General features: G+C 47.4%; 1 protein-coding gene across 1 annotated transcript in view; it reads right to left on the reverse strand.

Moving 5' to 3' along the window:
* Positions 1–25,134, reverse strand: part of Arid1b (AT-rich interaction domain 1B) — a 350,803-nt gene that overhangs the window by 34,420 nt on the left and 291,249 nt on the right. The window contains 2 exon segments of the mRNA XM_021649052.2: positions 4,355–4,500; positions 19,107–19,434. Of these exon segments, the coding sequence (XP_021504727.1) occupies positions 4,355–4,500; positions 19,107–19,434 (474 nt within the window).

The following is a 25,134-nucleotide window of genomic DNA, read 5'->3' on the forward strand; positions in this document are numbered from 1 at the left end:
GTTACAGCAGAGGACTGCCTCGTTCGGCAGCGGCTGCTTTCCCGTGGCTTCTCTGCAGGGCCCAACGAGGGAGGAATTAGTGAGCCTGGACACTTAGAGGAAGAAAGAAAAGCAGTGCAGGACGAAAGGGGCCTGCGCGTGAACATCAGCATGGCCTTACACAGCCTTGCTCTCCTGCGGGGTGGCTCTCGGAGCCATGGAAGCCAGGACAATTTAGAGAGGGAAGGTCACAACCCATAGCTTTGCCAACCCTGCTGCTCCAGAGGTGGCGGCAGGCTGTTTTGCCAGTATTTGTAAGTTGTGCCTAGATAATATTTTGGCAGAAGGAATAGTAATATGTTTCATGCATTTCACACATTAATGTACACAAAAGTAATTTTAAGCAGAAAGAACTAAGCCAATTGCACTATAATAATCAGCGGTAATTCACACTGATTTCATAATGAATATAAGCATATGTGACATCTGAAACGCCCCAAATTTCTTCATTCCCTTTTAACCTGGGCACCCTGGATATGTAAATATGCTTGCACTGTCCTGTCACTCTAATAAGAGACAGGAATGGAGGGACATGAAGCCCAATGTACGATCTTTTATTATACGATCGCACGTCTTTCCTACTGTGGTTTTTTTTTATTGAAATGCTTAGTTTTAACTTAACCAAAATTTCAAAGAATCATTGTACAGTGCCATATATCTGCATCCCTCCAGAGCAGTGTCTCTCAGGGGCACTATGTTTTCCTCTTTCCTTGGGAAAGAGAACAGACCACTGTCGGGATGCTTTCCACCCAGAACTGCTGTTTCTCCAGTTCCCAGAGATCCAGGGTGTGAGGTTTGGGTGGGATCTGCCTCAACAGCAGGGGTTGCCCGAGTGATGTAAAATGTAATGTTTTAAGCATAGCCTCTGCTCCACCACTGGAATTTAAGAGCTAACACGACTTCTGAAAGCCACCCGGGGTCAAGGTCCTAAGGCAGCTGGATTTGATACATGCCCTAGAACACATGGAACATAGGACTTAAGTGAAGCCAACCTGCCTCCTCCCAGGTTCTCTCTCAGTTCTTTGCAAGGCTGCAACAATTCCCAGAAGGCTGTGAGACATGCAATGCTCTTTTCATGTCTTGGTAATATCCCATATTCTAGAGATATTTTGTCATTCGCTAACACACCAAGGGCCTACAATGTTCATGAATTGGTTGTTGCCACTCCCCCCCCCCCCGCTCTTTTTTTTTGCTATTCTCTTTCTGTGTAGCCTAGGCTGTCTTAGATCTCCAGGAAAACATTCTTCCTCACAGCATTGGCAGGAAGACCTTTCCTCTCACCACAACCTTCTGCAGGAGTGCCAGTGGGCATGAGGAGGACATGATGTGCAGGTGTCAGTCTGAGTGGGCCTCTGAAGCCTGGCCTACCATAGAAGGTACACCTGTCTCCAGCCAGGGTGAGCACAGGGAGCATGGCATGCTGATATACTTTGGCATGACCCCAGCATACTTGTCTTCTAGCTTAAGAACTTTGGCTGTCATAAAGTATCAAGCCCCTAGGCTTCCGTGGTTTGCCCACCTTCTTTTTATCTTGAAGGTGGAGGTGACTGCTCAAGCGACCACTGAGCAAAATACTCCCTTATCTTGTGGCTGTCATGTCTGTGAATCTGAGAATCACCCTAGGAGCTGGTTAGTAACACAGCCTCCTGGACACACCCTCAGAATTCAGAGAGGCCCTGTAGCTGTCACAGGCTGTCATCAGGTAGTTCTGGGGTAGTGCAACTGGCCTTCTTTCTTCGTAAAGGGCTGCCAGAGCGGGTGCCCACTGTGTAAGTAGGAGAGCAATGGGGCACTTCGCTTTTGGACTCAGACCCTGGCCAAGGCTCCTCGTGGGGAGGCTTCACTTTAGCAGTGCGTGGCTGGCTCTCCATCCACAGGGCAGCATACTGGAAATGCCTGTCTCCACAGGGCTGTCCTGCACAGGCAAACTTAGAGCTCCAGGCAGTAGGTTTTATTGTCACAGGAACGTAGATGTTCACTTGAAGGTGAGGACTCATGAGCAGACAAGCACATAGTAAGTGTGCTACAAATGCAACAAAAAAGAAGTGGACCCAACTCACAAGACAGGTCTGGCATAGGGCTCTACTGAACCTTAACTATGACTCGTACTTTTGCTCACAATATTAAGTGATTCTAGCTTTTAATCCAATTTGCTAAAAACAAATTTCAATCCTAAAAGTGAAGAGACCATCAACATCCCACTGAACCCAAACTGCTCCGTCAGAGGGAACATCTCCGCTGCTTCCCATCTGACATGGGCTGGCAGGGCACTTTCTGGGAAGAGATGGCTGCCACATTTATGCTCAGACTGATTCCTGTCACTGAAGCCGGTGACAGTATGAGTTCGCAGGTCTGTTTGCTCGTTTATTTGCTGCTGTATACCTTCCACAACACTACTCTGTGGCTCAGAGAAAGGAATGCTGGGAAGCTAGGGGTGTAGGGGGACCGTGAAGGGAATCTCAGAAAGCCCCACTTCTGCCCCTGCCCGCATCCCTGGCACCTTCCTTCCTCTGTAGGCACCGTGATGGAGGAATGCCTTGCCGCTACCTGTGGTCCTTTATCTCCATGGTCCCAAAGCGTGGGTGGATGCTGCAATGAGCCACTCCCACCGTGTAACGTGGCACCCAGCTCCAGGGAGCAGCACTGTTGATATCCTGTCATTCCTGCTCCTCTTGGAGATTACACATGCACAGGAGACTCACACAGACATGCTAACAGACATAGAAATGCTAGATGGTCAATACTCCTCAGATATGCTGAGCGATTACTTTCTATCAGGTAGCATCCAACTTAATAATGTGAAAATAAAATCACATAAATGTGTAGAACAAAATTTGATAAATGTTTAAATTATTAAAAATTCAATATTTTGAAATGCACAATGCCATGAGAAATATACTATCATGCTATACAGAAAGCTGTAAGGATAAATGGCCTTTCACTGAACAGATTTCCTCTGCAGGAAGCAATGAATCGCTGAATTATCTGAATAATAAAATGAAACCCTTTCTGTGAATCCCCATAAAACTGGCTCTTTCTTAAGAATGCATACATCTTCTTAGTCAGGGCCATGTGCTATCTGTTTGTTATTAGCATTTTGGGGGCTCTGGGGTTTAGAGGATAAGGGAAGAATGAGTATCGCTAACAGCAGATAGAAATAGATTCCAGTTTCAGAAGTAATTTTATCTCAGGAAGCCAGACAGAACATGGGCCATCTCAAGCCAGCCCCTCTAAGGCCTGGGTGGTACTGCAGAGAGGAGGTGGCTCCCAGCTGGCAGCTGCTGATCTGCATACTTCAGTTCCCCCTGAGCCACCACCTGCTTAATACTAGGAATGGGTATTTCAGGGACTGAAAACCCTGTTTTGACCTACACGTTAGTCAGTGTTTTTTCTAAATATAGAGGCGTAATCAGGACGGCTGTTAAATGAGCCCCGGAAATGAGTGGCTTTGCAGCTCCTGCAGGTAATGTGCCTGGCCCTGTCGGGCAGTTCCCTCTGACAGAGAGCTCCGGAGAGCAGTGTGGGCCTCTCCAGGATACACAGACATAGAGAGCATGGACCAGCTGGAAAATGATGACCACAGGAGCTAGGGCTCACAATGGGGTCCCGACATGTTCCAAAGCTCTGAATGACTCTCTATCCTTACATCAAGCCTCTGTGAAACAATGGACAAACTCTACCCAAAGGGATGCTACCACTCAACGGAGTGCCAGATTCTCACTTCTGATGGTTCAAATCCCTGAGAAGCTCTGGATTTGACAAGTGGCTTAAGGGCTGTAGACAACGCTCACAATTGGACAGGAAACCGTAATGCACTCAACAGGCTTGATTTCACAAGAAGGCAAGCATTAAGATTAAAAAGGGGACTGAGAGAATTGACCACAGCCAGGCCAGTTCCCTCTAGAGACAACCTGCAGACAGTACTCAGGAAGCTGCCACCTGCCACACCCAGGGAAAGTCTTCATCTCCAAAGCTGTATCAGCCCTTCCTTCTTCGATAGCTTATGCCCTAGATGTTTGCCTCTGGGACCCTGCAGTCCCCTTCATGACTCTCCAGGATAAAGAGAATGTAGAATGTATGGCTCATATCCAAGGGCACTTGAAGCATGGTGATGTAGTATGCAAACAAGGGAGAGAGATTTACATCAAGTATACAGTAACCTCAAGCCTCAGACTAAGCAAGTTTCCTAAGGACTTTATCCCACCTGCACTGGGGCATCCGTCTATTCAGGCCATTGGCGCACATTCACTGTGCAACCGCAGAGGAGAGAGGAAGACAGAACAGGGTGACCATCAAAAGTGGGGGCGCTGGCTACCTGTGGAGCTGTTCACCATCGTGGGTGTCATGCTGTAGGGCTGGGCCTGTGTGTTCATCAGGCCGGAGCTGTTGTTCATGGGCTGACTGTAGGGAGAGCTGGAGGCCATGAGTCCACTCTGGTTCATGCCAGGAAAACTGCCTTGCCTGCAGGGAGAGAGAACAGGACACACACTGAACACCCTGTCGGCTGCCCCGTGCCCCAGGCAGCCACCGCAAGATGCTGGGGCAGACCTGGTACGTTTCAGAGAGGTTTAACTCCGCGGGTGGGTAAATATTCAATGTGCTATTCACAAGTTGTACAAATAAAGATACATTCATTGTTAATCATGTCAAGTGTTCTGAGTTATTATTCATAATGCCCAAGATAAACAGAAGCAGGAGTAAGGGACTTGAAATAAAAACAGGAATTACAAAAGCAAGCCAAATCAATGTCTATTTAAAAAAAAAATGCTTCCCCCCCCTTTATCCTTTTTGGCACCAGGGATCAAATCCTGGGCCATTCTGCCCCCTGCCCTGTTCCAGTTGCCTAGCCCACCAATCTAAGGCAGAGCTATATCCCCAGTCCTGATGTTGCATTAAGATTTATTTGTGTGTGTGTATGTGTGAGTGAGAGAGAGAGAGAGAGGATGAATGTGAGGGTACAGGTGCCATGGCGGCCCGGGACATTGGATCCCTGTGGAGTTGGAGTCACAGAGGTTGGGAGCTGCCGACGTGGGTGCTGGGAGCTGTACCCGGGTCCTCTGTGCAAACACCATGTGCTCCTAATCACTGAGCCGCCTCTCCAGCCCTAAGGCTTAACAGGCTCGGATAACTCATATTGCTTAGCACCCTCACATCAAAACCAGAGTCAAGAAATGAGAAAAAAAAAAACCTGGAGCAGTGTAAGGATGCTACTGAAACAATTCTTTCCCCAGATTTTCTGATATAACGGGTATGAGAGAGAGCCCTGCTTCCACCTCTTTCTTGTTATTTAACTTTCTAAAATTAGGCCCTATTAAAAACACAGCATCTACACACGTGGTTGAAGGAGGACGGCAGACTCCTGGGACTGGAGTCACAGGAAGGAAAAGCTAAAGTGGCTTCACTTCAGAGATAGCATCTCTTAGGGACTCAGTTCCACGCCATGTTCAGTACGAAACACTCTTTTCACTCTTGGCTGTGTCAGTGAGATGGGGGAGGGGCTGTGCTAAGTGGCATGGAGCTGTGGTTTGCCCAGAGAGAACCCCACTTCAGCAGGGGGCCTGGCTCAGGTGTGATGAGCCTTTATGTGGCACAAGGTAAGCTTGCCTCACGTAAACAACACACCTTTCAAAAGCTTGCCCAAGCGCGCCTATGCTGCTGCCCCTATTAGGACAGACACTGAGAAGAGGGCTAGCCTCAGTCTTCCCTTCCCTGCTCCAAACCACCTCCTATTCATTCTCTAAGCGACCTCAGTGGCTCTTAACATATAGCAGTCAACATTTTTACAAGATTTAAGAGATTCACATAAATTAATGTTCAAAACTATTAAGAATATTCCTTCTGTGCATCAATTTCTAGCAGACTCAATTTTCTGACTTGTACAAGAAATTAAATTAGGATCTATTTTTTTTTAAATGAAAGTATCAAAGGTTTAAGTATTTGTTTTTCTTCTTATAAACAGTACAAATCAGGAAAATTCTGAACCCATTCTCACGAGGGACTTGGGAAGACGTTCCTGAAAGGGTGGTGTGTGCGTGGCTCTGAAGCCAATGCAAATACCCGCAAGTTGCTGACCAGCGTCAGAGCGCCGCCCTAGTGAGGACCGACCTCTAGGCTGCCAGGCGCTTGTAGGAGCCACCTTCCCAGGCTGCATGGGTCTCAATGATGTTCTTAAGCACCCAGCAGAGAGCACACTCTGCTCTGTGACAGCCATTGCTAACTATGGTCACCTTAAAGCGTCTACCATTCGGTATCCCGTAGTGTAGCATGTATGAAACTACTGGCTCCTGGGACACCTGCTCATATGAAGGCAGGAAAGACAATGGGAACAGGAAACTCGCCAGGAGGGTGACAAAGTACACCAGCCTCTGACCCTGATCTATGATCTCCTAATCATTAGCAGTGCCCACCAATCACCACAAGACAACGAGGGGGCATGTTATAGGTAAAAACTTAGAGACTTAAAGGAACAGAAAAACAGACGAAGACTTAGCAGTCAGGGTAGCTGTGAGTTGTCAGTTGCCACAGTTCCCACACCTGTAGTTTGAAGTGTGGCTATAAACTCTGACATTAGCCATACTGCCCAGGGCCACTGGGGGTCTGAGAACAAATCACTCCTGTCACGAGGGCTTCAGTGTTTCTCTCTGAATGTGGAAGGGGTGTGCCATGGAGGACAGCAAGCATTCCTAACATTCAGCACTGACATGTCTGATGTGCTTTCTGTGCACTTAGGTTTTTGAACTCCCAAGAAGGTGCCCTGAAGCACATAACGCCCTTAGGGGCCTTCTGGACCATTGCATCCTTTCCTAAGGTGACTTGCAAAAGGAAATCAGCACCATCAGCTTTTTTCTGGAACTTTCCACTTAAGACATTACCCCTTTTTAAAATTTATTTTTACTTTGTGTGCATGAGTGTTTTGCTTGCATGTTAGTATGTGTACCACGTGTGCCTGCTCAGAAGAGGGCATCAGATGCCCTGGAAATGGGAGTTACATAAGATTGTGAGACACTTTGTGGGAACCAAACTCTGGTTCTTTGCAAGAAACAGTGGTCCTAACCACCGAGCAATCTCTCAGCCCCTTCGGAAGACATTTTCAATGGAAGAATCTGATGGGATGGCATTTCAGTACTAGGGGGCTTTCTTGTGGGAGGATGGTCTCTGTTGTCTCAGCTTCAAGTGCAGTTTTAAGTGATTTGCTGCATCACCCCAGTTTTAGCCTCCAGGAAGCTCCTCTTTGTGATCAGTTTTGTGCAGCAGCTTTCGCAGCTGTGCTTTCTGAAAGTTACTTGTTGGAGCTGTATTAGGAATTTGAGCTAAGCTGATATTGCTCATGGGTTCTGTGGAGCTCATGGGGATGCTGTGCCTCCAGGAATAGCTACTGGTCTTGGCGTATACTACCAACAGGCCATGGCAGCTCCAGGATGACTCCCCACTGCCTCCTGTAACTCTGCTAGCAGATGCTGCTCTACAGCTGAGGACGGTGCTGGGAGCAGAATGCTGACAGATTTAAGGGGCAGTTCTTTATGGATGTACTTCTGTCCAGGAAGGCTGTTAGGAAGGCTTGGGGGCAGGGTATGGACAACACCTGCGATCATGGGACTCAGAAGGCTAAGGCAAGAGGGCCATGCGACCCAGCATACAAAGGTTGAGACCTTGTCTCTGAACACCAGAAACAGAAGGCTTTGGGATTAGGATTGTCATGGTCGCCCTACCTTGAAACAAAACTGGACAGGATCCCTAAAAACTTGCCTATCCTTCCTAACAGGATGCTTCCAACTGTTTCTTGGCACCTGGCTATGGGGGCTGCTGGTAAGCAATGTTGGCAGCAATGAAGGGGACAAAATACCCACCTTCTAAGCCAGGTTATGAGTGGGGTACCCTCACAATCACTTCTGGAGTTTCTTATTTAAAAAACAAACAAAAACCTTGGTGATTTCTTTAGGATTACATACTACTCTGCTCACAGGCCTGGCTTTGGAGGGAAAAGCAGAGGCAAACACTAATTTTAAAGTGACCATTTAACTGGTTTAAACCAATTTTAAGGCAAAAATGGGGAATAAAGCCCTGCTGTGGTTTAAGTTCATGTTTAAAATCTTAGCATAAATTCCTACAGGAGACCTACATGGTTCCAAGTATCTGGCTTCCTAGCCAACCACAGTCAATGAGATTAAGTCCATGGTTTGGGGCTGCCAGAAAGGCAAAGCCTTGTTATTTTGGTGATTAACATTTGTTTTTCCCTTCAAGGGACGGGGAAAAGTGTGAGTATATTTGAAGAACAGGGACAGACAGAAGAATGCCCTGGGCACAGGACCCCCATGTGAATGAGGACCCTGAAGAGCCCAGCAGAGAACAGCTCCTAGCCCATATGCAGAATGAATACAAAGCCATACTGCAATACGAGAGTGAGGGCCATACATACGTCACCTGCTCTGCAGTAGCACTGGGAAGCAGTTAAGATGTTGTCCTGACAAAATGAACCAGGCTAGCACTGACATTTGAGACACTCTACCTTCTGTGCTGGCAGTTAGAACTGGGCCTTGAAACCCTAACCAGCTGGGTTTACTTCTTCATATGCTTTGATTCCCAGGGAAGCCCCTCACTGAAAACGCTTTACACAAACCCTCCACACACCCGTCGTGCTTCACTGGTAAAACAGATTTCAGGCAGAACTGCATGGGGACAGCTCCAAAAGAGTACTGAGAAAAAAACCCCCACTGAACTAATGTTCATTCTAGTATCTGAAGAGAGAAAAATGTATGTATGCCCCTCAAGCAACACAAGCCACGTGCAGAAGCAGGCTGTCCTGCCTGGGTCAGTTTTTGCCATAGCAAATCCGTCAGCATGCCTTCAGCAGCTGCCCTGACAGTGCTGCTTCCAGAATCACGACACGATTCCCATGAGCCAGTGGCCCTGGCCAGCCAATCCTGTGAGGGCAAGACTGCATTTCAATTATTGAAGAGAGACACAGAACAGACTAGGGTGCCCTTAATTTAAGAACTGTGGGTTTCTACAAAAAACAGGACCACAGGCTACTTAAACAAAACATAAGTGTTCCATACCCTTTGTGCAAGAAAACATGCTAGATTAAGTAAAATCATGCAGAAATCCCTTCTATTCAGTCATCTATTACATTCACACTTATCTGCCCAGGGCTGGGGCCGCACATGGGACTAGGGACAGTAAGTTCAAGGAACATAGCAATGGCCAAACAACCAACAACAAGCACCCATATCCCTGCACAAAGCTATAAGCTTGCTTATCACAGAGAGAGAGGTCCACACATCAGCTGGCCTTGTGGTAATAGGGAAGAGTGTTCGCTGAGCCACACCCACCTCAGATCTGCTAAATGAAAATTAGCTAGTGAGGAGCAAAGACCCACAGAAGCTTGGTTCCGTCTGGTGTAAGTGCAGTCCAGTAAGGGTCTCACTGTTGGCTCTCTGAGGCTCTGTCCTTGTCCTACGAAACAGAGAGGTCTAGGACACTTTTAACATCAGAGAGGTAACAGAAGACTCAGGTTTTAAAGACACCGTCCTCTGCTGTTGGCAGCACATAAGTGTGGCCTCAGGAGGCTACTATGAAGCTCTTGGAAAGACGTGACCGGTGCCCCAGAAGAAGGGGGCAAAATAAGAAAAGGGATTGGACAGGGTGGAGGACACAGAGTGAATGAGACACTGTGGAGAAGTGTAAGCTTCATTTTCTTCTTTGATGGACGGGAGAATGGAAAGGTTGAGCAGAGGAGCAGTGGGTGCTTGGCCAGCCCACAGCCCAGAACGCTCTCTGCAGTGCAGAGGCCCAACTCTCCGGGGCAACATCTCTCTGCCCCGAGTGCATCTGTAACTGGCATATGCTCCGAGTCACCTCCAAACTGTTCCACCCAGCTGTTCCTCTCTGAGTCTTTGTGAGGCTCTTCCTGTCAGGCTCTGTACCTCACTGAGGTCCCACGAAGCTCACACCTTCACAAACATCTTTCCTCTTTGTAGCTTTAGCCCACCACTCAACAGCAGCACCCCTTTATGGTTTGAGGATCCAGCCCTTCCTTTCATTTGGTGTCTAAACTGTCCTTAAGCAATCCCAGGCCAATAAAACCGGCGGCACTCAAAGGTGCTGACATCAGAGTACAAAGAAAATGCAAATACGGAGTCTGGTCGTTTGGATTTTATTGATGACTAAGGATGATCTCTTCATCTTCAAAGGTGACTGTGATTTGTTGAGTCTACTCTTCTGTTTTATGTACCATTTATTAGTAATTGTCCAAAACTGAACTAAGAGATTTTGAACACAGTCATTTCAGAGATTTCCATTGTAGTCCTCTCCTGCTGGTTCTCAGGATGCCCACTGCCTTGCGTGTGGAGTACAGAGGGCAGCAGTGGGTCTCAGAGCTTGTGCTTTTCCTGGCGGAGGTGGCTCCAGGACCCTTCCGGGTTCTGGTACCATGCAAGAGTCCACCTGCTCTAACACACAATGACACAGTCCTCTACTCTGAGAAAGCTGAGGTGCATACTGCATGAAAGAAAACTGAGTGGTCATCAAGGAGCCCACATAAAATGCCCCTTTCTAACTGTATGGTACTTAAAGATGCTAACTTAATCTGGAGGTTCTAACAACGTTAAGAAGACTCTCAGTTCATTCACAAGGAGGGCTGCTCCTGTGCAGGGCTAGGGACGGCCATATTGCATGTCCTTGTCCTACCTCAACACTCCCCTCCAGGTGACAAGTACGAGGGACGGTGCCTGAAGTATCTGAACAGAGGGAGGCTCAGGGGTCCTGGAAGTCTGGGAATGCCAGTCTCAGACATAGAGGGTATGTGATCTTGGCAGAGACTAAGGGGCCAATTAACAAGCACTGAGGCGTAATCAAAGTGATGCTCTAGCGGTGATATAATTGAGAATATATATATATATATAATCTTGCAGGCATTTACTGAGCTCTTTAGTACCTTAGTAGACCTGTCACTCAGCTTACAAAATTAATTTGGTTCTTGAGTCCCCCATCCTATATACTCATGTCTTGGCAATATTTCACAAGCCCACAAACAAGCAATGTACTTCTCCAAAGAACACAAATGTAGCATCACGATTTCTGATTTTCTTTTCTATTCTTACAGGGTTTCCAGGCTAGCCCAGAGCTCACTATACAGCCCGGGCTGGACTTGAACTTGTGGTAATCCTCCTGCCTCAGCCTCCCAAGAGTTAGGATTATAGGTATGAACCACCACACACAGCTTATCATTTATGATTTTTAGAATAATCCTCCAAGTTTCTTAGTAAGGCTAGACCATAAAGTTATTGAACTTAGGAAAGCAAGACACCACTGGGTTCTCAGAAGCCCTGTCTGGTGACAGCAGCGCGCAGGACTCACCTGCCTGCAGGTGCCTTAACAAATGCAATCCAGCAGGAGCAAGGGACCAATCTTATGGCTTCATGGTTGTCTGCTTTTGTTTGGTTTGCCAATGACATAAGTACAGGTCAGCATAAGTATGAAGCACAAGATTAAGAGGGACTCACAGGGAGTCCTCTTAATAGGGTGACATTCCAAGGTCCTTAATACAGTAAACTAAGGTTGCCAGGAGCCGTCAACAGTCTGCTCCTCCCTGTGGTCTTTTTGGAGGTCACCTCAGCACTTCCAAACTGGAGGACACCCAGCCCCAGAGCACACCCTCTGCTCACCCCGTACCTTCTCTCCTGTCTCCAGTAAAAACTGCTGTGGGCCGAGACTGCCGCACCAGTGTTGTCCGAGAGCCTGGCTGGCTGACCTAGGAGACCTTGGCTGCAGTGACAACTGGCATTTCCTAACTCTGAGGAACTGGGGTATGCTGGGTCACATTGCTGAGTATTCCCAATGGGTATACAATGATGCTGACTCTAGATGGGTTGATCTGGCTTGTTTATGTGCAGAGCATGGGGGTGAAAACCACAGTAGGGCTGATGAGGTCAGAAGCAAAGTCGAGGGGCTTAGAGCAGCAAGCAGGGCCATAGAACCCTCAGTGGAAGGACAGTCTAGAGCATGGAGAGACTAGCAAAAGGGGCGGATCCTTTGTCTACTGAGAGTACAAGGAGCATCTTGAGGTCAGGAGACATCAGAGTGAGCAGGGTTGTGGGGATGAGCTCTGGACTGAGTTAACAAGCTCAAGTATCAGGTTTGCCTCAAGCCCCGTTCCTCCTAATCCCACACGGGGTACCAGCTCCAGGTGGCTTTCTGGCTTGATGCCCATCAGGGAGAAGGTGGTTCTGCCACACTCTCGCCCAAGCTTGTCATGGGCATTTTGAAGGAGTAGGGGTTCTGGAAAGTGCTCAGGGCAGTCAGCTTTCCACACAGAACCATCCAGGACATATCTGTCCAAGACACAGGCACATGGCCTGTCCCCCTACCCCTCCCATGGCTGGAGTGACAGTCACCCATTAGATTATGGATGCGAGTACATTGACGATTTGCTGTACATTTCATAATTTGATTCACTGGGTCTCATCTTTTAAAGAAAAAACTCTTTGGTTCTTTTACAATTTATATTTTACCATTTTTTATTTGAAGACTTATGAATGTATTTTATAGCCTCTGTAATAGTTTTGTAACTCTGAAAGAGTTAACTGAAATCATAATCTTAAAATGATATAATAATATTCATTCGTATTCTAAATTTGGAATAGAAAAAAAAGGACCAAGAATGAAAGCACAGTATTTAGATGATAACACAAAGGCTTATATCTAATTTCAGAAATAAAAACTCTATTTCAGCCTTTCAAATATGTTCTCTTTGTCTTGCAATAACATGACTTTTCAAATCACAGCTATTATGTTGAAACCTAATTGTCCAAAATCTGAAGGGCTAAATCTTAGTTAATTCAAATCACTCACTGTCTTCAGCACAGGGCTTCCACTCTAACCAGCAGCCTGAGCTGTGGATTTTTTTTTTTGGCTTGTCTCTGACATTTTAATGCACTCTCTCCGTTAACGTGTTTCCACATCAGCGGCTCTATGTCCACCAGCCGAATGGCATCACACTGGCCTCAGAGCAAAACACAGAAAGGTACTGTGCCCCTGAACAGCAACACAGGATGTGAATTACACAAGGGATGCATCTCAAGAGCAGCTGCCTGGGAAGGGGACATGCGGTGCACACCAGCACAGGCCACAGCAGCTCTGTAGTAAGGCCACACAAATGTCTGTCTGCATCAGGTCGCTCTTCCACAGAGGAAAGCTGGTGGTCACCTAACCTTGCAAAGCTCAGCAACTTCAGCACTTCGAATGCCTGTGTTGCTAGCCATGATGCAGTGCACACCATGTGATTTCAAAGTCATCCATTCTGTTTGGAGGTGAGTAGGATGAGAAAGGTATCAGTTCATAGTCACAGCTCCCTGTTTGAGCACAGCCCATTTCTGTAGCCCTGGCTTAAGTATTAGAGTTTATCTGCTCCCATTCCTGATACCATAGTAAGACACCACAGTACGCCTTTAAACTGACTGATTCTGCCATCTACTTATTTTTAAAATCTAAGCCTGAGATTCAGCCTTCTTCAGATGCTTGCTGAGTCCATGGAGACTCCTCTGGGGACAGCAAAGACCAACACATGGTCCCTCACCTTACAGCTGCTTCTCCCTCGGTTTTAATGATGGCAGAAGCAGTGCCAGCATGGGCAACCAGAGGGGGAAACCGACGGGAATCTAACTCATCTCTGTGCCAGCAAGCACCTCCTGGCTGTCCTGCAACAACTTCTCCATGCTGATGAGGCCCAAGGCTCTGTGCGCACAGGCCAGGTCCTCTTCACGGGAAGGGAGCGGTCTCACATGCTCTGGCTCACTCTCTAGCAGCAGACCAGCCTTCACAGAGTAAGGACCGTGTAAAGCAAGAGTCCACACCTTCACCAAGTTTAGGGACAAGACAGACAGGGCCCTTGTATCTGCTGACCTCAGTAATATCAGTATCTTCTACCAGAAAAAAAAAAAAAAGGGCAGAGACTGGACAGTATCCAAAAGCCTTCTGGCTCCAGATTCTGTCACCCTGTATTGAAGCTCTGCTTCTTTTGGGAGCTCATGCAGTGAGAACAGAATAAAGATCTTATACCAATGGCAAAGTCACTGAGAAGCTGTCAAAGTTTTTATGGTGCCAGGGGTGGCTGTCACTGAGGAACTGAGCTGTCTAGCCATCTTGGCTTCAAAAGATCCAGGAATTTGTCAGACTTTTATAAACTGAAGTCACGGTTCTTCTTTGGAAGAATTTCTAAGAAAAAAAAAATCTAGGTAGTTCTCAAGGACGCAGACCTACATATCAGCTACTATATTTGGTAAAGAGGCCAATTGTGTAGGATTGCAGGGTTTTTTCTAGAATGGAGGAGCGAGGCAGGGCACATTGCAGGCCTCAGGAAAGCTCTCTCACGACTGCACATGCTGTCAAGGTTATGGATAACAGACCCGGCCACTGAAAACAGCCTATAAGCCATGGCTGTGTCTAGGAGTCATGGCAATGCCTCTTTAGGAAGCAGGGGCCAAGGCCTTCCCCCAGCTTCTGGCGGACTGTGCTCAACAAGACGCTATGCTCCTGACAATCACACTGACCACCGATGCCTTAAAACACCGCATAGCAAGGCACTCCTCATAAATCATTAACTCTCGCTGTTCAGGGACCATCACGTGCCTCACTGATAGGATCCATACCACTTTCTATTACACATCCTCTTGTTGCTTCATCCAAAAGGTCAACAACAGAAACAACCCATATATTTGTAGCTTATTCAATGCTGCAGGTAGATTTTACACTTACAAGTGACCCTCAAGAAAAACATTAATGAGAAAAACTTTTCAGTTCAACTGATGTTTTCTTCTGCATCTTACACTTCACTTGTGAATGTCCTTAGCATAACAGCTACGCAAAAGCCTTCCTCTTTGATGGCTGTCTAGCTGAATCACAGATACACACTTCTCACCATCATCAATAATTCGTCCTTTTGCAATTCATTCCCAGGCTCCAGGCTTTTTGGAAATGATGAAGAGAACATTCTAACAAACGGTGACTCCCCAAAGGCTAAGCTTTCACTCCCTGCCCCCAAAAGAAACACATGCTGGATTCACCTGACATCCATTGATGGGGCGGGGGGGGAAGCACAGCAAACAGCCTGAGTCTGGTGTAAAGAGCCATAGCGCTGGGCTCAAATCCTGCTCAAACCAGGGCTCTCGACCACTGGTGCAGAGATTGTAAACACTGCTTTCTCACAGGCACAGGAGGCTAGGAGGCTAGTGTACTGCAGAGTGGAGCAGATGGGCAACCTAAAACAGGAACACAACTTGGATTTCTTTCTTTTTTAGAAAGGACACTGTAAACACGAGAAGTAAATTTGCAGGCAGTGGGGAGGAGCTTCAAGGAGGCCTTTGCCAGGTGAGACATCACAGTTGCTCCAGCATCATCCCTGCTCTTGTGTTTAGTTAAGGAGGAAATACTGTCCTCTGTAGCTCTCTGGAAGCTGCTGGCTGAAGCACAGCCGATCTTCTCAGGCTGGTTAGCTAACATTGATTTTCTGCCCCAGTGGAAGAGATTTTACTCTGATGCATGCCATTTAAATTCATTTTACACAGCTGCTTAATGTGGCTTGGCAAGGCGTAGCCAAGGCAGCTTTGTGGGTCTAAACAGCACTCCTGAGCTGGGAAAGGACAGAGCCTGTGGCTCAGCAGCTGATGAGAACAAATGCTTTTCTGCTTCTGTTAGCTTCCTCTAGGCTTAGGAGTGGACTCTGAAGGAAGCATGGAGAAGAGCAAGAGAGGAAGAGCCAGGTTCCCAAGCATGAGTGTGCGACCCTCACTGGGCAGGGACTTTACGTTGGATACTATGGTCACAGGATTCTTTGTTGTTCCGCATTGAGGCCCGTGTGTACAGAACTAATGGCTCTCCATGACAAAGTGACTCTGCTCTGTCTGTGTCAATGTGGACTGGAAAAAAGACTATTAAAAAGCTTAAGAAGGGACAAGAGCTGGCTGAGTACACTTTTTGCAGGCTGTAGGTAGTTCATCCAGAGGCCATCTCCACTGCCCCTAACTAACAAGAACAAGGAAGTTGCTTTGGGAGAATTCGATGAACATATATACAAAATAATATCATCAATATCATTGCTTAGTAACCCACTCAGTAACACATGCAATTTATGAACTGTATGGTTCTGTAGCAGGAAAGAGAAGCACTTTTGCTATCTGTAATTCCTGTACTGATATGGAGACTAAGATGCCACTGTGCATAGGCAGAAAAGCCTTGATTATTTTGTAGACTTTCCCTGGTCAAGCATTCTAGGTCTCCTTGGAGAAAAAGATAACAGAAGCCACTGGCTTCAAGGTAGGCTCAGAGATACCAGGAAGCTTCTCCTCTGCCCTGGATAGCCCAGGGGGCCTCTCCTCTGCCCCCGATGGCCCAGGAGGCCTGTCCTCTGCCCCCGGGTAGCCCAGGCAGCCCTCCTTCCCGAGCGTCCAGGCTCCTGGGATGGGCTCTGGGTGTGGCAGCACAGTACAGGCTCCTCCACAGCACATTAGCACTGAGGGCGCTTAGAGCAGCCCGGGAGACTGCACTGCCTCTGTGGAGATTAATAGTTTCTACTTTTCTTTTCAGGCATGACAGATGCAGGCAGGAGAAAGCCAGGCACAGACAGGACCTAGAGGGAGGCGTGCAGGCCTCCATCACACTGCCATGGGACAATCAACACCAAATTCAACAACAAAACAATGAAAGAAGATGCCCCTGTGACATGGGTCTGCCCAGGCCACCCGCAGCAAGCCCTGGGTGTGTTGCTACCTTGGTCTGGCTGGTGCATCATGGGAATCTGGTACTGCTATGGCTGGGTGCTGGGAAGAAAACATGGAGTGTCCGCCAGGTGTGGACTAACGGCCTAAGTAGGTGCCCTAAGCTAAGGTGGCCTATTGTGGATCGGAAGATCAGCATTTTTATGGATTTGTTCTGAAGCACAAGTCTGAGTCCTGTCCATGCTCTACTCCATGCACAGGTGTGGGGCTTACAGACGGGGATGAGGGAGACTCTATGGAGCTACTGGGGCAGGGCCAAAGACACAGAAAAGTAAGGCTCTCATATCTACTCTCAATTTATCAATTAACTTTTAACTTGAGGTAAATAAAATCAATAAAACAGCTGTTTAAACGGCCAGAGCTAAATGCGGGTGGGCGTGTTGTTCAGGCTTTGGATTGGTCTGCTGATTTTAAACAGAAAGCAGATGCAGGGCTGTGTGTTAACACATGATTTTCTATTATAAACAGATTCAGAAAAGGAGCATGGCCGGACTTTCACCGTGGGGCCCAGCTTGCTCTCCTGGCCACTGCCCCCTCGCTGCCACCAGAGGCCTTGTCAGATGCAATCGCATACTTCCTACTTAACAGAAGGGAAGTAATGTGGTGTTATGAATTGCAACAATGGGCAGTTCATTTAAGCCATTTACAATGGGAGCAGCTGCGCCAGGCTCCAGCAGACTGTCTATTCAAACACTGCCGTGGCCTGGAGGTCTGGCTGCGGGGTGGACACTCAGGGTCAAGAGATTTTAAGTGAGTATAAAGGGCTGAGACAGAGCGGAGAGGTAATTACGGATTTCCATTTAATTCCACAAAGGAAACACGTCCCTGTTGCGAGCAGAGAATGAGATTGTGAGGCCTCGTGTTCCCAGAACACCAGCTTTACACAAACATCATCCATCCACACATATATCACATCACCCACACATACATCTAAATGCACATGTTCACAGACACCTACACACACACATCTAAACACAACCAAGTTCAGACACTCACAGATACATCTAAGCATATGCATGCACATGGACATTCACAGACACATCTAAACACACACATGTTCATAGACACCTACACAGACACTTAGACATACCCAAACACATGCATTTTCACAGATACCTACAGACACATAGACATCAAAACATACATGTTCATGATCACTCACTCAGACACTTAAGTACAACTAAACACGTCCATCTTTCATACAGACGACAACAGAAACATCTAAACTCACACATGTTCACAGACATCCCCCATAGACACATCTAAACACATACATGTTCAGACTCACATGCACACACCTTCATGCTTGCACTAGCAGCTTTGATTTCTTGTTGACAAGGCCCACTTTTCCTGACTTCTGAAGGAGCTCTGAGACCTAGAGCTTCCAGGGTGCTTTTAAAAAGACAGACCTGCACCTGCTCCTTCTAAAACATGCTCATTTTTGCTTCCTACATTTTTTAATTACGCCACTTTGTGGCAGGTCAAGTATTTAAGAATTAATATTAAGAATCAGGATTAAAAATGCAGAGGGAAGGCAGAGCTTTGCTCAACCACTTAAATTTTCTGAATTTTTTTTTTGTTTTGACAATCACACTTTGGTTGGGAGAGAAAAATGTTCTGATAATAAAATATAAAATTCCATACTCATTTAGACCAACACACAGAACATACACACACACATACAAGATTTCCATCTCTCTCTCTCTCTCTCTCTCTCTCTCTTTTTTTTTTTTTTTTTGGAGACAGAGTCTCATTATGTAGCTCTGACTGGTCCAGAACTTGCTTTGTAGTCTAGGCTGGCCTCAAGCTCTTAGAGCTCTGCCTGCCTCTTGCCCCCTGGCTGGGATCAAAGGCATGCGCCACCATAACAAACTGAAGTTTCTAGTATACAGAGAACCTTATGGTATGACTGACTATACGTGTTTCAATATGTGTGCAAGTGTGTGTGTCTGTGTGTACATGGGTAAGTGCAAATGGATGTTAGTGTTGGAGTTGCGTGTGTGTCTGAGCAACGTTGTTTCTTTTGCAACATTTCAGATGTTAAACAGTTAGGCTGTAGTGTTTTCTGCTTAAAACTTAGTTTTTGAAGTGGAGACATTTCCGTTTACGCAAGGAATGCAGTCCTCTGCCTGCAGGCACAGTCCTAGGCACTTCAAGTCCCTCCCACCATGACATGCCCATCACTTCTCTGACCCCGTCTCACATGTAAAGCGAACCACTGCAGCTCTTGACCACTACAGGGAAGGCTGGGCTGTGCTGGTCAGGAGCGCACACAGCTGACTGGTTTTAGAGGCCTACCTGCTCTGTGCCGAGTTTGCGGCAGCCTGCATCACGGCTGCAGCGGCTTCCTGGGCCTTCCGGTTCACAGTGGGCATTGGTGGGCCCATTCCTGGTCCTCCCTGCTGAGACATGCCAGGAGAACTGGGGGTGACGTTGCTCATGTTTCCGGGAAATGGTCTGTTCTGCATCCCAGCTGAGGGCATTCGTCCCAGGGGCATAGCACCACATGGCTGGGTTGGCCCTTGTCCATGCATCTGGTTGTTGGCATTGATGCCCATACCAGGCCCTGGGCCACTGTAGCTTGCACTGGGTACCCCACTATACGATGGGGTTCTGGAGTAGTTGCCTAAACAGAAAGAAAAGACAAGGTAAAGGCTTTTATTTAAACATTCATGAAAATATTAACTGGAAATATATTCTGTGCAGTGAGATGCCCACCACAGGGTGCTGCTAGGCACTACTTGTGCTCTGTATCCGTTCTTTCCTCTGCAGCCATGGCGCCTTCCCAAGGCACCTGGAGAACCAGCTCAATGCCAGAGAGTTTACCAGACTCTCCAACACTGGGATAAAAAGCATGTCTTGGATCATGCTGCGCCAAGCTGGGCTAGTCACCCCAGCTATCTGGGCAACTGAGGCAGGAAGAGCGCATGCTCAGCACTGCTTGGGCTACTGGGAGAATTCAAGGAGAGCTGGGCCACCACATTGTCTAACATGCACAGGGCCTCAGAGTCAGTCCCCTGTGCTGCAGAGACAAAACAATGAAAGGGTTCTGAGCCTTGTCGTCAAAGTGTTGGATACCTTACATTCTTTCACTTTGCCCAGAATTATAATGTCAGACGGTCTTCACGTGAGGGCCATGAGAACACTGTACCACACCCCACCTCCACCTGATTGTGGAGAAATACACTGAGGCCGGAATGACCCTGCCTGACCTCACAGAAAGGTGTCGCATGCACCTGTAGTGGTCCAACATGGCTTTTCTCTAATGTTGGGCCCAGCCCTTTCCAACCCCAGACTGTGCGCCTGCTTTCTATTTTCTTTGCTTGGTGTCATGCCTTATGTCTCAAAGCACTCGCACACTGGGCACAGGGAGTGGTGGTGTGAAGGGAGGAAGGCAGGGTCCAGGGCTGAGGCCACACGCCATCCTCACCCCTCCTCACCCCCTCTGGCCTGGGGAGGCCTGCAGGGCTCCAGCAGCTCTACCTATCTTTCCTTCCATTCCTTTTAGTCAGGCTGCGCATACATAAGTTACATCCATACACATTAGAGGAGATGTGGTAACACTTCAATAACAGCAGCAGATGCCAACTGCTGGGCCAGAATGGTTCTGGGCAGAAGTGTTCTGCCCCATGACTTAAGCCCGTTCTCCCAATAACCAAACACATCACTCGTTATAAATGAGAAAAACCCAAGCTTGGAGATTAGGACTGAGGCTCATGGAAATTGGTTCTAGAACCCATGTCTTAACTAAGGAAACATGTTGTCTCCCAGGAACAAAGTGTTGAGAAATAATATATATGTAAACCAACCAAACCAAAACCCAAACCAAACCAAAGCAAAAAACACGTGTCTGTAGACTATGGACAGAATTTCTCAATGGTTCGAACTACATTCTGGAACATTCTCCCATCACCTAACACTAGCACATACATAAACATGCCAGCAGCTGCTCCAGGTACAGGGGAAGTAAAGACAGTCGCTGCCTGCACAGTGCACACTAGTGTTTGTGGTTCAGATGAAGGGAAAAAAACAAAAGCAAACCATGTGATGGCGACAGAAAGTGAGTCTGTCTAGGATGGGGGCTCAGGTGTGCCTGGTGTGCCTTTGTCTGCACAAGTAGCGGTGTGGTGGAAACCTCAGGTGCTGATGTAGGACAGGCTTGGGATGAGCCCTGTGCATACTGACGGCACTCTTGGGAAACCTGCTCCAGCTTTCTTCCTCTGACTTAATCCTCTGGAGGCTCGTGACACAGGCATAAAGTCCCCAAACACAAAATGTGGTGGAGGGTCCCTGGCTAGCAGGGGAAGAGGCAGAAAGAAGCAAGCACAGGCAAGCCAGGGGACAGTCCACAAGCAGTAGAGAATGGCTACGGCAGCCCCTGAGGAGCAACGTGGAGCTGGGAGGGGAAAGGGAAGCAGCTGGAGCCCACAGGCCCGAGGGCCACACTCAGAGTGCAAGCACACCTGAAGAAGACATGATGAAGCTACTCAAGCATTTTCAGTAAACAAAAATGGATTGATAAGAAAAACCAAATTATTATTATTATTATTATTGTTATTATTATTATGTGCTAAGTTCAGTTCTTCAAAGTAACTCTTTGATGCTCAAGAAAGCATTTCACTGGAATTCATTTGGGAGGTGAGGATTCAAGACCCTGGGATAAGCTGGGTGCAGTGGTACACAATGCCTGTAATCCCAGCACTCGGGGGGGGGGCAGAGGCAGGTGGATTTCTGTGAGTTCAAGCCAGCCTGGTTTACAAAGTGAGTCCAGGACAGCTAGATATACACAGAGAAACCCTGTCTCGGAAAAACCAAACCCAAGTCAAACCAAAACAAAGAGCCTGGGATGGTAAGTTACCTGTCTCAAATAACTGAGGAGTCAGGGTGTGGCCAGGGGGCCTGAGAGCCTGGCTTGGAGTGCAAGCACTCTGTATTGGGTATGGCTTCTTCAATGCTCAAGAAACAGTATATTTAAGTAACCAGGCCGTGACGACGTTCAAACAGGTTTTTTTAAATCCATATAAAGCAGAATGGCCTCCAGAGCTGCAGGAAGTGAGAAACTTCCAGCTCACTGGGCACCTGCTGTTGGGTACATGGTGGGTGAGCTTCCTTCTTCAACTGCCTGTTGAAGTATGAGCTGTTATTTATGGGTAAGATAGAGGCCCTGTTTATGCAGCCCATGCGCTGGCATGGTATGTCTGCCAAGGGCTGGAGAGTAAAGATTTCAAGCACTGGGGGGCCCAATCTAGGCCAATACAGCTTAAATCCCCAAGGCAGCCACATGGAGATCCATACAGAGTTGCATCAAGTGTGTATCTACAAAACAGGGTCAAGACAAGAAGGAAATAATGTGCTGACCTCAGAAATAATAAGCCTCAGAAAGAGACCAGTCCTTTAATATGGCCATAACCTGTTAAACTGGCTCACGTCCGTGCTGTCTTTAAGCAGAATGCCATCATGAAGCCTGAAAGTGGACATGAGAAGATTCTAAAGAGGCAGGGTACACCCCAAGGATCTCAATAAAGAGGCAAAAATCTGAGAACCTGAAGGCAGGAGGATAAAAGTTGCAACATGAGGCAGGTTGATGGCTGGCTCTTACACCAAAACACAACACCTTTGCAATGTTAAAATGTGCAGAGATAGCCATGCACACACTGTTTTCAAAACACACAAACTGCTCACAAACCCCTTCCAGAAAGTTCTGAAGTGGCTTCTGAGTGTTCCATCCTCTGGGCTGTCTGCTTACAGAGACCACCTCAGTAGAAACAGCACCTTACTGGATCTTCAGGGAAGTTGGTCCAATAAATGCTTTCCCTGTGAGCAGGGGCCCTGACTCCTCCTCCCCTCCCTGACTTCACAGGCCTCCACCTGCAGAATCCGAGTCTCAGCTAATCAAACAAATGAAGTAAACTCATTTATAGTGTGAGCATGCAAATAACACATCCACATGTCCACACATTAATTGGAGGCCACTTTGTACCCTCCCGAACGTTTAATGAACACTTGTAGGTAGAAGCCCTTTTCTTCAGTGAACACCTTTCCTTTTCAATGACACTTGGCTCTTTCTTTAGAACAAGCTTCTTTGACATGGCTACTGCCAACTGGTCCATGCTCTCAATGCCATCTTTCTAGAGAAGCATGCTCCTGCCCTCGCTGAGATCTGCTGACTGTGGGAGAGAGACACTATGGCTGAGCTCTCCCACTCTGGGTCTGATGTATTGTAGGGCGGGGACCTAAAAATGTGATGTCAGCTAGATTCTTGATGAGCCTAGGTGGATGCATGGCCTGGCCTTCTTGATTGCCCTGAGCGCTCCGAGCTCTCATTCCTTTGTAGAGTGGGGGCCAGCTTGCAGTGGGGTTCTGGCTTGGGCAGGGAGTACTCTGGCCTAGGAGGCAAGTGTGGGGCACGGCCACATGGCTCTCCTGTGCAGGCCTGTACTGGCCTTAACACTGGGTTCTCAGTCTATTTCCTTCAGTCAGCTGGGTTGACTCAGAATCACATGCTTCTATTTGGGAGAAGAAATACAAAGTTCCCATTCTTTTTCTTGAAGTTTTAAAGAATTTCCCCCCGAACCTACGTGCCTGGATAACCACACTTTCTGAAGGCTCCAAATGCTACGGAGGTAAAGCGCAGGCTTTGGCATGAGGAGCCCTGCTTCTGGCACAGCCTGGCAGCATGACCTTCACAGGTTATCTAACTTCCGTACGCTGTGGTGCTGTCACCATGGCGGTGTGATTTGAATGTGGAACAGGCAGGAAAGCACAGAGCCTGTGGTGCAATCATTAGCGCTGTGCCAAGGGACAACACCCGTACCACCTTCCCTACCACCTTTATAGATGAGTGGACACTGCAAGGCGTGATCTGCCCCACCCTATGTGGTCTATAGCTCATCTCCCTCCTCCAGCAAAGAGAATCCGAATGTGTAAGCCAAGAAAAATATGAGAGAAAAAGCCAGGAATGAGAAGCGCAGTCTTCTTTGCATGTTTCTCTAATAGATTAGTAATGTGTTGGCACTCGCTCTGACAGAAAGCAGATGGATGCAGCATTAGGCACAATGAAGGCAGCAGATGCCGGGCCAGCCCACCTCAGCTGGACCGCTCCTGCAGCCAAGTCCGAGAGCCCACCGTTTGCAAGTGGGTTCATCTTGGCACACCAGCTTTGAAGATCAGTGACGAATGGATTCAGATTTCAACCCACCAGGAGTTACATTCAAGCATCCGACAGAGGAAGCAGCAGCCACACTCCACTTAGTCACCACCATTGTTTCAGGAGGGCTGCAGATAATTCTGTGTTTGACTTGAGCATGTTGGTATATGGCAGTCACCATCAGTCCTTGACGCTCCTGTTCACAAACCACGTGTTTCTGTTCTCACAGGAGACCCTGTGCCTGGCTGGCACAGCCTAAGGTCTGCATTCCTCTACACCGAGGAGGACAAAAGGTGATCTGCTTCAGAACTTAGACTTCTACCTTGGACAGGCACAATCTGCGTGAGCAGTTACAGGCTATAAAAAATAAGTTCATGGGCTGGAGAGATGGCTCTGTGGTTAAGAGCGTTTAGGGCTCTTGCAGAGGACCTAGGTTCGGGTCCCAGCAGCTCATAATCTGTAACCCTTGTTCCAAAGGATCTGACCTGTCTTCTGACCTCTGTGGGCATCAGGCATACGTAAGATGGGTACACTCACATACATATACACAGGCAAACACTCGCACACATGAAATGAAAATACATTCATTTGTGCTAGGGCTAAACATGCATTTACCTTAGCCAATGCCCCCACCATTTTAAGGGCAGTCCTCTACATGAAGCCATATTTACTGAAATATAACTTACATACAACAAGCAAATATAACTTACATATAGCAACTGTGAACACCAGTACAATTAAGACACAGAATATTGTTACTATGACAAAAAGTTCCCTTTACAGGCACTCAAGAGCATACTCCCAATTCACCAGTGTTAATCCATTCACGACTGTGGGTAGAGGTTCACTTGTGGAGGCTGTTGCTAATAGCGCCTGGCAATTGTGAAGAGAGCTCTGTGTGGATGTATTTTTGTTTCACTTGGGAAATTCCAGGTATCAGCAAGATGGGTTGCACAGTACGTGTGATGTTAACTTGACAGGAAGAAAGCAGGTGGCAGCCATGTGCTCTGAGCACACAGCCATTAGGTACTGCATGACAGCGACTGATGGCAGCCAGAACTGAACACTGCCAATTGTTCAAAAGTCCTGGCTACTCTAACAGGCATGGGACACAATTCACCATGGCTTGAATTTTCATTTTGCTCGTGAGAGATAACTAAATATTTTTCTTACGTGTTT

This window comes from Meriones unguiculatus, chromosome 20, assembly GCF_030254825.1.
Source record: "Meriones unguiculatus strain TT.TT164.6M chromosome 20, Bangor_MerUng_6.1, whole genome shotgun sequence".
NCBI classification, from domain to species: Eukaryota; Metazoa; Chordata; class Mammalia; order Rodentia; family Muridae; genus Meriones; species Meriones unguiculatus.